This window comes from Jaculus jaculus, chromosome 11 (assembly GCF_020740685.1).
Source record: "Jaculus jaculus isolate mJacJac1 chromosome 11, mJacJac1.mat.Y.cur, whole genome shotgun sequence".
In the NCBI taxonomy this organism is placed as follows: domain Eukaryota; kingdom Metazoa; phylum Chordata; class Mammalia; order Rodentia; family Dipodidae; genus Jaculus; species Jaculus jaculus.
Window position 1 is genome coordinate 1,831,312 of NC_059112.1, and position 18,112 is coordinate 1,849,423.

The following is an 18,112-nucleotide window of genomic DNA, read 5'->3' on the forward strand; positions in this document are numbered from 1 at the left end:
CAGCCACTCTAGGTTAATATGTCACTTCCTCCACAGACTTTATAAAGCCTGTAAATCTTAACTCTTAAGGAGAGAAAGGCTGAAAAATCTTTGAATCGCTGGAGTCAGGTTACTTAAGTTTACATGAAAAATTATTTAGTCTTTATCTAATCATTAACAGGTGATGAAACCTTGTTGTCCACATCTCCAGGCCCCAGTTCCCTCAGTTCAATTTTTTTCAAGCCATGAGCACACATGGCATATCTTCATACCTAGGAGAGGTAGGAAGCGAAGACATGACCCCTGTTCTCTGGAAGCTGACAGACCAGCAGCGTTCACTACAAACAGCTCAAGGAGAACTTTGTGCTTACTAGTTGGAGAATTCTGGTTGGCAGAGAGAAGTGGAGAAAGTACACAGGAATGAGGAAATGTCATGGATGAGGGCAGAGACCTGAAGGAACCCTGCAGATGTTCCCTTCTTGGTACTGATTTACTAATCAATGATGACGTCCATGGTGGTTTGAACAAAACGTTCCCCCACCAAAGACTCAAGTGTTTGAATACTTGGCTCCCAGAAGGCATAAATTCGGGACAGTGTGGAATCTTTGGGAGGTGGAGCCTTGCTGGGGGAGGTGTGCTGCTGAGAGTGGGCACTGGGGTAAAATAGTCCCACTCCAAGCACACTAGATAGACTACTTCCTTCCTGTTAATGTGGAGGTAAGACCAGGCTTCCTGCTCAGGCCCATCATTCATGCTTATCACCTACTGTGGTGAAGCTTTCCCTCAGCCCTGGAAGCTGAAATAAACCCTTTCCTTCCATAGGCTGACTTAGACTGGTGTTTTGCCCCAGCAATAAGAAGGTAATTGCAACAACCTATCTGAGTCTAGGGCCCCTCACACCGTGGCTGCTTGTACAGCCTTTTCTTTTGTGTTGCCTCTGATTCAGATCCCAAGCTCCTTGCTTAAAAGGGCTTGGACCTGGACTTGTTTCTGTAAAGTATGGAGAGATCTGGGGTACCTCCTGTTGCAGTCAGGATCACATTGCTGGTAGAAATCACCTGACCAAGAGCAGCTTTTGGGAGAAAAGGGTTTATTTTGGCTTACATATTGAGGAGAAGCTCCATGATGGCAGTCACAAGCTATTTTGGGTCCTCGTGCTTGTGAGGGAAGTACACTTCTGCTGAGCCATCTCTCTAGCCACAAACTTTTTACAATGGAAAAATTTAGTTATCTACAAAGTTGGAGAGTGTAAAGGACTCTTATCTATATGTTCCTACCTATTTTCCCACATCCCTATTATTTTGAACAAAATCTTAAGATCTTATAGAAGATCTTATCTTCCATAAATATAATGGTATGTGCATTTAAAAGATAAGTGTTGTTGAAAATATAAGAGCTCCATTATCATCATGTTAAAATATGTATAATAACTTAACATCATTAAATATTTAATGTTCTAATTCATGACTGTGTTATAAGTGGCATCATTTATATTTTATAGTTTTGGTTTGATTCAGACTCAAAATAAGACCCACAGTTAGGAATGGTGGCTTTGTTCCTTTAGTCTCTTTTTAGTCTATGACATTTTCCTTCTTCTGAAATCTTTTTATCAACCTCTTTATTTTATTCATCACAATTTATTTGTTAAAGAAACTATAGGATCTTCCATATCTTGGAGTTTTTTTCATTCTCTTGGTGTTCTTTATCATCTTCAATCTTCCATGTTTCTGGAAAGTTAACTGTTGGATATGGATCCTTTCAATTTGTCAAGACATTTCAAAGGGGATGGTTTGTACTCTCATTGGGAGCTACATCACACATCAAGATTTTGGCAGCCACGAATGATCAGTGACAACTAGGGTATACAATAAAATGACTGTCCATGTCTTATGCACCTTGACTTACTGCCTACAATATTTTATAGAGACAATCGATTGTATTTGGTCACAATATAAGGCAAAATAAGATAGAAAAATCAATAAATACAAAGCACTTGAATCTTTTTAGTTATCTATTATTTTCAAAATTATCTGTTAACTTATTAGTATCACCAAAGAAAGATCAATAGTATCTGTATAATTTTATAGTTTTGGTTTTGAGATCATTTTGAACTCATGAGTAAACATATTACTAAATTTCAATCCAGGATTATCCCTATCGAGGCTCCAACTGCACTTTCTTTGGCCAGTAGGAGCCCCACGAAGCAGTTCTGAGCCCCTTTTACATACCTCCATAGTGTCTGAGAGTATCTTCGTAAGCTCAAGAGATATTCCAGCCATCTAACCAGACCTGCCTGGAATTAACTACCTCCCCAAAGAACCTTCATCCTCATTCGTTTTAGTGGAGATGTAATTTAGAACTCTAGATCTGAGCAGCTTAAGCAGGTCTGGGTCTTTAGGAGGGTCAGGCAATCCAGACTGGCCTGTGGGTCCCCAAACACTGGTGCCCGAGGGAAGGAAGGAAGAGGGTGAGCACAGAGTTACGGCCAGCACCGAGGAAGAGATGACACAGGGCAGCAGGTTCTCCACCAAGATTGTAACTGTGGGGACGGAGAAGAGAATCAAATTTGGGAACACAAGAGGATTTAGCAACTGACTTGGCAGTTCAAGGAAGTGAGGGTAGAGATGTGTGAACTGTAAAGGCATGCATTGAACGCTGAGCTCTGTTACCTAGCAACTGTGTGTCTATGGCTTGTCACTTTTCTCTTTGTGTGCTTTTGCGTGTGTGTGTGTGTGTGTGTGTGTGTGTGTGTGTTATGCACAGATATGTGCCCTTGCAGTGACTCATGTGCTGGTCTGCAGCAGGGTGTGAGGTGTGCTCACCTGAGGTAGCCAGAGCAGAAAATCAGGTGCCCCACTCCATTGCTCTTCCACCCATTCTTGTTTGAGCCAGAGTCTCTTACAGATCAGAAAGCTTGCCTTTTTTTTTTTTTTTCCTTGAGCTCCAGAAATTCTCAGGTCTCTGTTCCCCTATGGGCCTGGGGTTACAGACACATGGCCACACCCAGCTGTTTGATGTGGTTTCTGGAGATTTACACTCAAGCTGTCTCAGGACCTCATGCTTGCACAGGAAGCACACATAATTGCTGAGCCACCTCAGGCATCTCTCCAATATTTGATACTTCACTTTTGAACCTCCAAACTTCAAAGTGGGATAGCACTGCCATCCCATAAGGCTGTTGGGAGGGTTGGGTGAGGTTATAGTTGAAACAAATGTAGTATAAAGTGTGGTGCCTGATAAAAACAACAAAAATAAAATAAAACCTGGGCCCCCAGCAATGTGTATGGTTTTGCCTAAAATAAGAGGTTGTTTGAGTCCGGCCAAAGCTTGTTCCTGTCTACCTTTTCTGGCCATCTCCGTAGCCACACCTGCACAACTCTGTAATAACACTGCAAGGGATTAATAATGGATCTTCTAACATTTGCAGAAACCACATCTTATTGATTTTTTTTTTTTTGGTTGAAAAGATGACATAACATAACGTTACCAAAGCAAAAATAAGCAATACATTCTTTTAGGGCTATTTTTCTTATTTGATATCTAAGTTGACAACTTTCACTTTGAGAAGCCTTTACAATATGTTAAGAAATAGATACTACAGTATCATAACATATGTTGAGGAGATTGTTCAGAAAAGAAAATCCCCTAACAACATACTTTAAATGTGGACCTTTTAGCTCAGAGTCTCTTAAAATAATCCAAGATGACCATCCTGGTTAATGATTTATGCAGCACTCAAGTTTGAGAAGATGCAATATTACTTTCAGTCAATTCCTTACCAGAACCGTCCCTGGCCATTAAGTCAGTGACGTCCTATAAGCCTTTCTGAGCTTATTTGCTTCTCTGTGATCATTTTTGGCAGCTCTGTGAAGCATGATTTTTGAATAACATTCTGAGAATCAAAATAGCCACCTAGCAGTTACTATTGTCACATTAACTGTTGCTAAAGATGGATTTAAAATATGCATACCTTATTGAAAAATTCAGAAGAAAGGGAAGCAGAAAGAAAGAGAGAAGGACAAAAGGAAGGAAGAAGAGAACTCAGTTTCACCCTTTTTCCAAACTTTTTCCTATTCTGTGGCCATCTCTTTCCTTATACTATGGAAATCCAAAGTCACAACATATCAGCTTAGAATAGCGTAGGCAAGCACATTTAACCACTGAGCCATCTCCCAGCCCATCTTCATATATTGTACGTATGTTTGCACACAAGGGCATCATGAGCCTTTTGAAAGCGTGGCTTGCATTGTCCAGCATGAAAGTGGTGTGTAAGTTACTTTCTCTGACCAGCCCTGTTCTCAAGGACAACATTTTCTTCTTTTGCAAGCCATCCTCACCTTTGAGATGTGGGGTACCACTGCCTTCTCTTGGAGTGTGCTTCCTTCCCTTCCAGTAAGAATTTAGGCTCTGCTTTGTACCTCACTAGGGGAACATGTGGGGGAACATGCAAGGGTGGGGCAAGGGAGGCCCTTGTCCCCTGCTGCCACACTCACAACACCATACACGTCTCCCAGGTGCCTACGGCACAGGTCTGGGCCCCATACCTTTGGCACACCTCTATTCACAGTCAGAACTGCTGAGCTTCAAGATAAGCCTACTCTTCTCGAGGTCGGAGATGAACAAATGGGCCTCATGCCTCAGCGAAGTGGACGGCTTTGCAAACTCCTCTCTGTCCTCTTCTTCCCCCGTTTACAAGCTCCTTCTTCTCAGGTGGATATCACTAAGACCAGCTTGCAGTCATTTCTTTTCTTTTCTTTCTTTTTTTTGAAGCTCATATTATTTCCGGCAGCTACTAAATAACCAATCACTCTTAGTTTTGGAAAGAAAGAAAGAACCAGTATTTGTAACATGGTCAGTCTGGCAGAGGTGCTTTCCTGGGTGGTTTAACAACAACTTGTCAAAGAGTGTCAGCCCTGCACTGTAGACGACAGGCATCCCTGACCCTCTCTCTGCCCTTGGATTCAGGTTTGAGCAAGAGCTCCAATATCACTTGTAGCTGCTGCTTGGACTAAAACAGAATCTGTATTTCAAGATCACCAAAGAAGCTCTAATGCAGGGTCTCCAAGCTGACAAAACTTCCATTAGGTTCTTGAGCTTAAGTGACCAGTTTGCACTTTCAACACTTGGTCTGAATTCACTTAACGTTCTCAAACTTTACTGGGTAATTACCAGTTGCACCTACCTTGGACTCAAGTAACTCTTCATCACCAAGCTATATTTAGTCATTCACAAATGTCTCAAAAATGTTCAAATTGTGGAGGTGCCATTATCCTCCTTCATTGAGTTGAAAGGTAACATTTTCTTAATTGGCCAGGAGGTTTAGAAATCTCAGGTTTTTTTTTTTTTTTAATAATACCCCTAGAAAAATCAAAAAGATAATGCTACATTTTAAAAAGGAGAATTTTACATGTGTATACCTCGAAAATAGCTGATTTTCAAAGCTTAATATTCTTTTTGAAAATTATTTTTATCTTTCTTTCTTTCTTTCTTTATTGCAAGGAGAGAGAGAAAGAGAGAGAGAGGTGGGCATGCTAAGGTCTCTAGCCACTGCAAATGAACTCCACATACATCCCTGTGCATCTGGCTTACATGGGTGCTGAGGAATCAAACCTGGTGCTTTGGCTTCACAGGCAAATGCCTTAATTGCTAAGCCATTTCTCCAGCCCCATGGCTTAGTTTTCTTTTTTGTAATCTTGAGTGCAGATGAAAGGCCCTAGTTTTTAGTGTGTTTTTAAAAGCTATGTTGAAACACTGGACAAGTATGTGATCAGAAACAAGTGTGCCCAGGGTTCACTTTTGGATAATCTAAAGAAAAGTTTTGAATTAAGTATTTTATCAATCCAACAAATACATTTTGAGTACCTACTATTTGCCACTTAGTAGTGTAGCACCAAGGAGTACAACAGCAATAAAAAGAGAGACAAAGGTCTCCATCCTTTGGGAGCTATATGGTTAGCAAGAGGTAAAGAGGAGGAATGGAGGGTGACAGATGGTAAGGAAAGAGTATGGGCAAGACCAAGATGAGAGGCACTGGGAACATGGGGTAGGTGGGTAGGACAAGCTAAATTTTAAGATATTGGTTACAATAGATCTTGTAAGTGTGACTTGGGCAAAGATACTACAGTTTGGATCTGGAAGGTCTCTCAAAGGCTTAGGTTTTGAGATTTGGTCCTCATCCACTTGTTACTGAAAGGTGGCAGAAGTTCTACTTTTAAGTGATTGGAGCACACTTTCGAAGGGGACGGCGGTACCGGGTTCTGTTCTTTCCAGTTATGAGATAAGCACACTTCCTTGCTCACGTGACATTGCTATGAAGTACTGCCTATCACAGGCTCAAAGTGTTGGCTGATTGGTCAGGAATTAAATCTTCCAAACTGAGCCAAGATGAACATGTCTCTTAAAAAAAAATACACACACACACACACACACACACACACACACACACACACACATATATTAGAGAGATAAAGACAGAATTGGCATGCCAGAGCCTCAGCCACTGAAATTGAACTCCAAATGTTTGCACCACCTAGTGGGCATATGCTACCTTGCGCTTGCCTCACCTTTGCAAGTCTGGCTTACATGGGATCTGGAGAGTCGAACATGGGTCCTTAGGCTTCCTAGGCAAGTGCCACAACTGCTATGTCATTTCTCTATCCCTCTCTCTCTCTTTCTTTTTGAAGCAGAATGTCTCAAGTATTTACTATCATTACAGAACACTGACTAACACAAAAGGCTTTAAGGAGGTTAGGGAGTTAGCTATGCAGCTATCTGAAGAAAAAATATTCAGATGAAGGAGTCAGCCATAGCATAGCACTGGGAAGCCAGTGTGATTGGGGGAAAGAGAGCAAACAGAAAGGGAAGGTCAGGTTCAAGAGTGAGTGGAGGACTTCTTGGGCAGGTCTGAACTGTCACTTTAAGGAACATGACCTTCTTCTTTTTAAAGAAAAATACTTTATTGGGGGCTGGAGAGATGGCTTAGTGGTTAAGTGCTTGCCTGTGAAGCCTAAGGACCCCGGTTCAAGGCTCGATTCTCCAGGACCCACGTTAGCCAGATGCACAAGGGGTGCATGCGTCTGGAGTTCATTTGCAGTGGCCGGAGGCCCTGGCGCGCCCATTCTCTGTCTGTTGCTCTCAAATAAATAAATAAAAATTTAAAAATAAAAAATATTTTATTAATTTATTAGACAGACAGACAGAGGGGGGGCAGATATATAGACAGAGCAAGAATGGGTGCTCCAGGGCATCTAGCGACTGTGGACAAACTCCAGACACATGAGACACATTGTGCATCTGGGTTACTGGGTACTGGGGAATCAAACTTGATTCCTTAGACTTCGTAGGCAAGCACCTTAACCACTAAGCTATCTCTCCAGCCTGGAATGTGACTTTCTCTGGGTGCACTGGAAGCCATTAGGCTTAGCACAGAGCAGTGATGTCCCTGATATATTTCCAGTGGATGCAGTGTTCCATGTTGCTCTATTGCAAGCAGACCTTAGGAGAGAAAGTGTAAGAGCTGATAGGAGGAGCCCATCACAGTCATGTGGGATCACAGCATCTCTGCCCGGGATAACAGCAATGGATGTGGCAAAAAGTGGAAGGAGATCAAACGGGTTGTCTTGAAGGATTGAACAAAGGGTGCCGAGAGAAAGAAGGCCTGACACCTGGGCTTTAGCATGAACACCTGAAAAGCTGGAGCTGACATTCACTGGGATGGGAAAAGCTATGGGTGGAGTCTCTGAGGGAAGGTAGCCTACTAGCTCATGTTTGGACATGTTAAGCTTGAGGTGACTATGATCTAGCTGTTGACTTTGTTTTGACTAAGTCAAAATTCACCATTCTCAAAGAATGTAAATTCCCTGAGGACAAAGTTTTGTCCCTTCTGTTTGTTACTGTATCTCTAGAGTTTTGGACAGTGTTGAATACATGTAGATTTTCAGTTACAAATTAACTGATGGATATTTATGAAGTACTCACTTTATACTCATTGCCTTGTGCTGTTTTTTATGCTGAGGAAATAAGAACATATAAAAGCTAGCATTTCTACTCTCATATACTTTGCAATCTAGCAGAGGAAGGAAGATAAGGAAAGTAAATAAAATAAAATGATATTTTGTACTTAATGGACACTGGTTAGATGTTTACCCACATATTAGTGTATTCATATTACCATATTTTTGTGAGGGAGGAAACTGAGATGCCATCCTCTTTCTGAAAAATCACTGTGATTATACTATGCTACTCCTGACACATAGTTAAGTCCTATCCTGGCTGAAAAACATTAGGACTGCATTTCTCTTTATATAAGCATTTTAGGAAGAGTGTACTCATATGACTATTATTCAAGAGGAACCCAGAAAAACCTTAACTTGAGCCACCTACGCCACTCAGCCCTTCTTAATTGATCCAGACTATGACCCTGAATTCATCTTGACACCTCAGGACGTTTTCTAATTCTTCAACCCCTTCCACAATGTTGATGGTAGGTTAATGTTATCCACTGGGGACACCATATTGCTTTGTCTGGAAAGCTAATTTTTAACTTTTGGCAGAACTAAAACGTGGTAAAAGGCTATATAGTCATATAATTTTGAAGAGATACTTAGGACTCCCTAAAGAATTTTTTCTGTCATTATCAGAAGCAATGGGTAGTGTAGCTCTTAGTATTCCCAATTTGAATTATCATCACCCTTTCATTTAGGTAACTGAAAAATTTCTTGGTTTCATTGAGCCTTGTGCTCCCTGGCATTTCCCAGGTAGCCTATGCATAAATTTTGATACAGCCACCATCCCTTCCTACTATCTACTTCCTACCCTGTTTCTACATGTAATTTTACATCATGCTGCCACCTCCCCAAGAATTTTATAGACTGTAGATACTGAATGAGCATTTATTCTCAAAAGTTGATAATCCTTCTTAGATATATATTTTATCAGCTCTCTGGGAGAATTTCCAGGTGTTCCTCTTGAATCTTGTCTCTCCATCTACATTGTGATTTATAAAACAAAACCTCTAGGACTTCTCATTAGTTGGACGTGATGAAGACACATGTCTCACTTCTGCCTCTTATGTGGTGGAATCCACCAACCCAGCAAGAATTCATGTGCCTAGCACAGCATACCATCCACCAAGAATTTGCCTCTTTACCAAGACAAGAAGAAGCTTTCCAGCCTGTGGCCTTCAGAATGGACAAACATCAAAGAGGACCCTCACATTGTAATACTAATCCTCTCATAAGGTGACACATGACATCAATTCATGCAATGCATGGGCCCTTAAACATTCCCATAAACTCATATAGACTGTGTACTATAAATTTTGCATAGCACATACTCTTATAGTAATGCCACTGTTCTTTTCAAACTATAGTATGAAGTAAATATAGCATAAAGGCAGGATATTTAGTAATTAGCAAATGGTATTTTCTATCTCTCTGTTTGTGAAACCATGTTATGGCCTGAACATATTACCACCAAGTTTATATGTTAAAATCCAAACTTATAAGGTGATGATATTATGAGGCAGGGCCTTTAGGAGATGATTAACTCATGAGTGGAGTCATTGTGAATGGGATGTATGGCTTTATAGGAGCCTCCAGAAAGCTAGTGTGTGTGACATGATGAAACAGAACTACCTACAAACCAGGTACTGAATTTTCTTGTACCTCAGTCTTAGATTCTCCATCATCTAGAATTATTGAGAAATAAACATTTGTTCTTCATAAGATACCCAATATATAGAACCATACTATTACAGTTGAATAGATGGACTAAGATATGAACAGCTTGTCAAATGAAACTGAAAACATTTCACAAGAAGCAAACAGCACTGGTAGTTATCCATAAAGGAGACAGTAATGGGTAAATGAACTCAACCATGTAGTCATCTTTCAGAATCATACAAAGTGGGAAAGAATATCACAATATCAAATATAATATATATTTCATTTATAACATATGAGCAAATATAACATGATCTTACCAGTGAGAGAAGTTGGAATGGTAGCAAGTTTACAAATATGAGAAAAAGAGAGAAAAAATCTTTCACATTTAATTCTTTCATGTTCAATACCTATCTTTTGGTACCCATATCCTTAATTCCTTCCTCATGGAAAAGCAGCAGGTGTCAGGATTTGGAATGTAAATGGAAAATATTATCATCAGAGTTGTATTCCACTTCTCACCTTTCATATCAAATTGACATGTTTTCTAAATATTACACCTGGTAATTTCCCACAATTTTTTTTTTTTTGCCCACTTAACAGTTAGCTATTCACAGATTTTGCCTTAGGTATAAAAACTGCAAATTTCTACCACAGTTCAGCAGCTTAAAAGATATCTTACCATCTGCCTTAAAATCCTATCTAATGTGTTGCTTCAGGCTCTATATAGCCACAGCTTTTAAGTGATACCAATAAATCTTCCAAGCAGGAATTATATAAACCTATGTAATTAATATTTGTAACATGTCTTAAAATTTTGGCACAAAAATGAGCACTAAAATCCAGAGCTTTTCTGTAATTTTCTTCTATAGTCAGCTGCCAGCCAGATTCCAGGCACCTTCTAATTCCAGCTTGCTACTATTAGAAATATATTATTCTTTCTAAAGAAAAGGTCAAATGGACTCCTTTGCACAGGTCAGAGAAGCCACAGCAATTTTTAGACATGCAATCAGCATCAAAGTATCTCACTGGAGTAAAAGCTGCCCCTAAACACTAATACGGGCTATTACTAACCAAGAGTGATGTTATGAAATCTTGAAATCTTCATGTCTTCCCATTGACACATTATGTTTTGTTTTGTTTGTGGCAGAGTCTCACTCTAGTCTAGGATGACCTGGAACTCACACTGTAGCCTCAGCTGACCTCAAACTCACAGTGGTCCTTTTACCTCAATCTCCCTAGTGCTGGGACTATAGGGGTACACCACCATGCCCAGCCCATGAACCAACTAAAAAATATTTTATTAAGGGCTGGAGTGATGGCTTAGTGGTAAAGGCTCATGCCTGCAAGCCTAAGGATGCAAGTTTGATTCTCCAGGTCCCACATAAGCCAGATGCACATGGTGGCACATGCATCTGGAGTTCATTTGCAGTGGCTAGAGACCCTGGTGCACCCATTCTCACTCTTTTTCTCTCCCTCACCCCTCTCCCTGTCTCTAATAAATAAATTGAAAAATCTTTAAAAATATTTTATTTATTTATTTTATATAAGAGAGAGAGAAGCAGATAGATAAAAGGAGAGAATGGGTGTGCCAGGGCCTCTAGCCACTGCAAATGAACTCCAGATGCATGTGCCACCTTGTGCATCTGGCTTTAATTTTTATTTATTTGCAAGCAGAAAGAGACAGAGAAGAGAGAAGAAAAAGAGAATGGGTGCACCCAGACCTCTATCTTACAAATGAACTCCAGATGCATATACTACCATGTGCATCTGGCTTTAATATTTTATTTATTTGCAAGCAGGATAGACAGAGAAGACAGAAAGAGAGAGAATGGGTGTACCTGGGATTCTAGTTGCTGTAAATGAACTCCAGATGCATGCACCACTTTGTGCATCTGTATTTATGTAGGTACTGGGGAATCAAACCCATGTTATTAGGCTTTGCAGGCAAGTGCGCTAACCACTGAGAAATGTCTCCAGCACCTGCTTTTAAAATTCAGAAGTACAAGGCAACTAAAGCTCTGTAAAGCAAAATTCAAGATGGAGCTGATCATATATCAAGTCCATTGCACAGATAGACTACAGATAAAATGTCAGTATGAAGCTGCCAGATGAAATAAAGGATATCAGAGGCTGGGGAGATGACTCAGCAATTAAAGGCACTTGCTTGCAAAGCCTGCCAATCTGGGATTGATTCTCCAGTACCTGTGAAAATCCAGATGCACAAAGTGGCACATGCATCTGGAGTTTATTTGCAGTGGCAAGAGGCCCTGGCACACCCATACTCAAATAAGCAATATTAAAAAAAATATAGCTTACTTCCTGAATTTGAGTATATTATTACATCAGGATATGTTTAGACTATTTCAAATTCTAATTTTACTGGAAGCTATATTTTTATTTGCTAAATACGGCACCATGAGGCAAAGTGAAACAGTATATTTTCAACTGACATTATTCCCCCTGCATTGAGAGGGAAAGCACCATTGGAAATAATTCTATACTTGTCTAGTTCACTTAATGGTCCCTAATGCTTATAGAATGGTAAAGGTTTCAAGATTTGTAAACAATGTTAAAAATAGGTAAATGAAATGGGCAATGCTGGGTTAAAAGGTTATGATGAATATTTAAAGATACATAGCCTAGAAGACATGACAGTCCATCAGTCCCTGTCAATTTAAGATGTAACCCAAAAGAGAAATGTTGTAGCACACACACACAAACCAGTCTTACTTTGTAGTCACTCAGCAACTGGGTGATAGCCTATTAGCTCTGTAGTCCTAAGTCAAAAGCCATCACTGGGTCAAACAGGCACTTATGACCTGGCCACTTCTAAGAGATGCCATTGCCTTTTACAGAAAATACTGGCTTTCCCAAACATCTGCTTTATTTTATGCTTACGAGAAAGACAAATATTTGATTCCTAAACTACTATGTTCAATTTCAGTGGCAGGTATTTCCAAAAGGAAGCATGTTGTTATAACAGCTACCATAGGGTTCTTATTACTCAGCACAGATTTCACTTAGGTGATTAGTAGTTTTAAAAAGTCCCTCTCTTTCCAGTGAGTGCTGCACACCCCTCCTGTGGGGAGATTATTGCTTCAGAAAGTTTTCTTGCACAGTGTAAATACTTGTCCAGTATTTTCTTCAAAAAACACAAGTACAATTTTCCTAGGCCCAGGCTGAGTTGAGTGAGAGATGTGAAATTTACTGATGTTGCTGGGTTCTGGAGAAAGCCATCCGGAACCAGCAGATAAAATGGCCAGTCTTTCCACACATTGTTTGATCTGAATTATCCAAAATTTTGCTTCTCTGGGGATCTGACCTTTAAGATTTAGCTGACTTGAGCTTTTTAAACATACTCATTTGCACAAGTTCTGGGGAAGAAATAAAGCCCTTTGTAAGACTTTACTTTTGTTTATTTGTAACAGCATTTTGGGGACTGTTGTGCTAAATTTGAACAAGTACATTATTAACCTTCTCAAATTAGGCATTTAATGGGCCCAGCTGATTATTTTCGTAATTTTCACACTGGGTTTGCTGGAACATTTGGCACTGGAATGCTAGTTGAGGTCTTTGATTTACGTAATCCAAACATATAAGCTTTACTTTTGGAGACAATGACCTATCTAGTACAGAATATAGAAATTTTATTATTAAAAATAATAGCACCCCTGGCACTGTATACTTAGAGGTATGCTCAGTTGTTTAACACATTCAATAACCATATGAAGAGTTTCCCCCTCCAACTTTAGATATACGAAAACACATACTAGTTAAGGTACTGGTCCTAAATTAGTGCATGTACCTTTGGGTGTCAGGCTGCAGAATCTACTTGTTTACTACTCTGAAATCAACCTCTACGCACCAGATAACAATGTAGCACTTTCATTTTTCAGGTGCCGTCCTATAAAGGCAGTACCCTACCTTCCACTGTGACCCCAGGTTTTGGGGGAACAGGAGTGACTCCAGGGAAGGTAAGTAAGCAGCCAACTCCCCCCCCCCCCACACACACACCGTCACTGCAGGCAAACTGCTGCTTGTGTAAAGGTGTGGGAATTTTGAGTTTATCCAGCATGTCCGTGCTAAGGCTACTGAACTGGAACATATGGGGATCTGCATGTGGACATGCTGGTAAATGTGTAGAGATGGATCTCTCCTGAAGGATAAGGACATTCTTGTGATGGTTGCCTGGTGAAGAAATAGCTGTCAGACCCAGAACTCACACAGGATCCCTTGCAGACTGGGATTCTACCTCTCCTGGGACCAGCAAGGATGCACCGAGAGCAGAGGACTGGGCCTTTGATGGGAGACCAGGGGTGACAGGGCACCCAGGGCAGAAATAGGATCATGGGCCTCTCTTGCCTATAATGAAAATGTTTTTGTCTTCTTTGTGTGTTCAAAAAGGTAATTTTAAAGCGTCATATATCTCAGATATACAGAAGCTAAAGAGAGTTTTCAAAGTAAGGGAGATCTGAAATGAATGGGCCAATCAAACTCCCAAGGGCAGTAAAGATGGCAGCCGGAACACGAGAATTCAGAGAGGAGCAGGGAGGGCAGAAAAGGCCCCATCAGCGCTCTCTGTCCTCCCTCCCTGCATAGCTCTGGTGCCAAAACTTGGAGGCCCAGCTTGGATTTTACTTCAGAGTGGTACTCCTGTATGCCTGTGCTGCATGACATGAAAGGTGTTTGAGAGTAGGTTATGGACCAGTGGCACTAGATTTCTATCATAATGTTTCTGGAGGGAATGAAAGATCATTCAAAGCTATTTTTTTCTTTTCTGTTTTCAAGTTCAAGTGGACAAATGTAGGCTCTACCCTGGTAGGGCTGCTGGCAATGCATATATATTTTCAAATGCCCATTATGTATACTAGAAGAATGTCTATGTATGCATTGAGAAGATTTATGACATTAAAACAGAGCGGGGCTGGAGGGATGGCTTAGCAGTTAAGGCACTTGTCTGCAAAGACAAAGGACCTCGGTTCAATTCCCCAGGATCGATGTAAGCCAGATGTACAGGGTGGCACATTCATCTGGAGTTTGTTTGCAGTGGCTGGAGGGCCTGGCATGCCCATTCTCTCTCTCTCTCTCTCAAATAAATAAATAAAAATTAAAATTCTATAAAAAAAATAAAGAGGGCTCTGCCCAATGCCAGCTCAAGGAAAGTATCACTTCAAGGGTTTCAGTCAGGGAAAATAGAGAAGCGAATGGAAAAGAAGCCATGCTCTTGTGGAAGATCTTGCCAGAGGCTTCCTGACAAGCTGCTGAAACATGCTTGCTCCTCTCAGAACCTCAGCCCTTGACACTACTAACACATCTGCTTTGTCAAGAAAAATGGTATTTCGGAAGCTAAAACACCTTACTTTGGAGTAAAAACTGTCATGAGGTATTTAGGCTACTGTTATGTTATTTTCTCACAATTTATTGTGAGCAGTTCGTTCAACAAACTGACTGTTGAAAAGATGCAACATGTGCACACAATTTAGAAGGAGGAGGAAGCTTCCCTGGGCTTCCCAGTTCCCTGCAGGGGACAGGAATACAGAGATGCCTGTAGAAGAAAGCGGGAAGGGGTAGTGTGTCTCCCTGGGTCTCAGGAGCCCCAGAACCAAGGAGTTGTGACTTTCGTAGCTCTGATCCCAGAAAAAGTACGTGTACATGTGGGGGAAGGGAGAGAGGAGACTGGCTGGCTTTATCTGAAATGAGAGCAACCAGCAATATTCCTTCAGAAGAGCATGGCTGAAAAGTGACACTGGTTTGATCTTGCCCTCTTAGCTGGAGGGGAAACGCTGTAATACACTGCCTCCTAGAATTAATCCAACTGCCAGAGGAATTAAAACATAAATGGGTGAGATATATATATATATATCAAACAAACAAAACCTATTCACTGGCTTACTCAAGGTTTAAGTTCCATGAGAGGATTTTTGGAAGTTTCCTAAACACCTCTTGTTTAGGGATCACAATCAAACTAGAGAGTGACACACCTTCAGACGTAAGTGTCCAGACAGAAGGCGCCAGGGCCACGGAAGCCGCCTGACTGTTCTGGAACTATGCTAAGATGGGTCTCTACCCTGCCACAAGCAGAAAGGCTTTCGGTTGGGAACTTACCCTTACACTGGCAGGCAGCTTTAGGGTGGCCTGCAGTCTCCTTGCAAGGCATCGGGGTGCCTTGGGGTCATATGTACCAGAACCCAAGGCATGGGAGGGCGCAAAACACAAGAAGCTCTAGTGGAAAGCTAATGCTATCTGCTTTGAACGGTTCTCAGCTGAACAAGCCCGTGACTGTTCTTTCGGTTTACTTCCCCCCTCCTTCCTACAATCCCCTTAGTGGATTGCATTTTTCTGGACTATCTGGGTACTGGGTGATCCTCTCCCAGCTCCTACCAACCCAAGCCCAGTCTGTGAGCTCCCTAGACGAGTGGCCCTCTGGAGCACCCCAGCACCCGCCTTGCGCAGGTGACTGAGGGGTGCTGATGGGGACTGGGGCCATCAGCAAGTTACTGGTTCTCTCTGGGGAGGCTCCTTGGCCCTGGGTCGACCTGCAAGCCCTCAGAGAAGACGAGCCGGACCGCAGGCCGGGCCGCTGGCCCAGGGCTATTGGTGCCGCATCACCCCAGGTAGAATCAGGAGGACACTGGATACAGGCCTTCTCGTGCCGGGAGCGCGAGCCGGCCCGAGTGGAAGTCCAAGCCTTTCTAGATGCCGCTTCACTCTAGCCCAGTGCTGGCTGTTTTCATTACTCTTGGGGGTCGAACGAACCACCCTAAGAAGTGTGCAGGTGACCCGAGGGCCGGGGACAGCAGTCCGTGTCGCTAACTCGCTCAGCTAGCCTGCCACCTGTTCCACAGAGCAGGAGTTTGGAGGAGCGCCGGCAGAAGAACCGAGCGCCCCAGGCTCCCGCACGGCGCTGGACCGCCAAAGGCGCGCACAGCGTCGCCCCAGATCCAAGTGCGCACAGCCCTGGGGCCGCGCGGGTGTCCACCCGCCAGGAGAGATCGATTTCCCAGTGTCCCCGCTTCAGCCGGAGCGTCCCCCGCCCCGCACCCGTGCCGGTCCCCGGGACAGCCCCAGGTACCTGCGGTGAGAATGCACAAAGCGACGAGAGCCTGGCAGACCATGGTACCCGGGGGCGCGGTGCCGGGCTGAGCGCGGGCCGAGCGGAGTTTCCAGGGATGGCCGAGCGCCGCGGACGCGGACGCGGGCGGCTCCTCTCCGGCCCAGCGGGCTGCGACGCGAGCGGGTGGCTGGGGCGGCTCGGGCGGCGAGCGAGCGAGCGAGCGCGGCTCCGGCGGCTCTGTGCCCTGCGGCGCCCCGCGCGTCTGCTCCATCCCCGCCGCCGCCAAGCACCGCCCACCCGGCCGGCCCCGGCGACAGGGCCACCCTTGCCGGTCCCTCTCCAGGCGCCCAGGTCCCAGGAGTCCTGGCTCAGAGCGGCCTCTGCTGGACGGTGAAGACCAGACGCCTGAGTTTGCAGGGGATTCCAGCAAAGGCTTGGAGAGCCTAGCCCAGAGCTGGGATCTTAAGGGACACAGGGTGTCCACCAACTGGAATGCAAGTCAGTTTTTCTCGCAGGAATTTACTACCTTCAAAATGAGAGGGAGAGAGAGAGAGCGCCAACACGGTTCTTTCCAAGAATGAGGCAAACACCTTTCTCTATGTTTCTCCAAGTAAACCTTAAACCCTCACCAGCATTCAACTCCAGTGAGCTTCCTGGTGCCCCAGCCAAGTGTCTATCACCCTAGGCAGAAATGCCACTGTCAGGTATCATTGATCAACGGACAACGAACCAGGCATCTTACTAGGTGCCGTGTTGTGACTCCTTTTACAAATACAACGTCATAAAAATTATTAGTCCGCTTCACAGGCGTGAAACAGGAAGGCACAGAGAAGATACGTGACGCGCAAAAAATTCTCCTGGTCAGTAAGGATGGTTTGTGCACCAGGCTTATAATAACGAGGGCTGGCACTTCCTGAGTGACAAGTGTGTGGTAGGCACTGGGTGGTGTACTGAGGTATTACCCAGTCATTTATTTTCCATGACGATCTTTTGAGGTGGGAACTATGATGTCTTTATTTCAAGGCAGGAGGTGGCCACAGGTTTAATTGCTTGTCCAGGCTGCACAGTAACCCAAGGTGGTGGAATGCCTGGTTGGGCACTTTGACCCATTCTCTTTAGTCACGGCCAGTCCCTCCACATCGCGAGCTCCCCAAGTGAGCAGGTCAAAACTGACCTTTCATAGGGCCAGAGGGATGGTTCAGTTAGTGCTTGCATATGCATGTGAGTCTGATCTCCAGATCGCAAGTCGCAATGCCAGGTGAGGGACAGGAGGATCCATGAGGCTTACTGACCAGCAGTCTAGTCTGATTTGTGAACTCCAGGCCAGCAAGAGACCCTGTCTCAAAAAAGATGGAAGGGATTCCTGAAAAGGACACCCCAGGTTGTCCTCTGGCCTCCACTGGCACACACACAC

At 43.2% G+C, this 18,112-nt stretch overlaps 1 protein-coding gene across 1 annotated transcript in view; it reads right to left on the bottom strand.

The window, feature by feature from the left end:
• Parm1 (prostate androgen-regulated mucin-like protein 1) overlaps positions 1–16,969 on the bottom strand; it is a 94,577-nt gene extending 77,608 nt beyond the window's left edge. Inside the window, exon 1 of the mRNA XM_045130145.1 lies at positions 16,717–16,969. Coding sequence (XP_044986080.1) covers positions 16,717–16,969 — 253 coding nt within the window. The remainder of the gene's footprint in view (positions 1–16,716) is intronic.
• Positions 16,970–18,112: the final 1,143 nt, after the last annotated feature.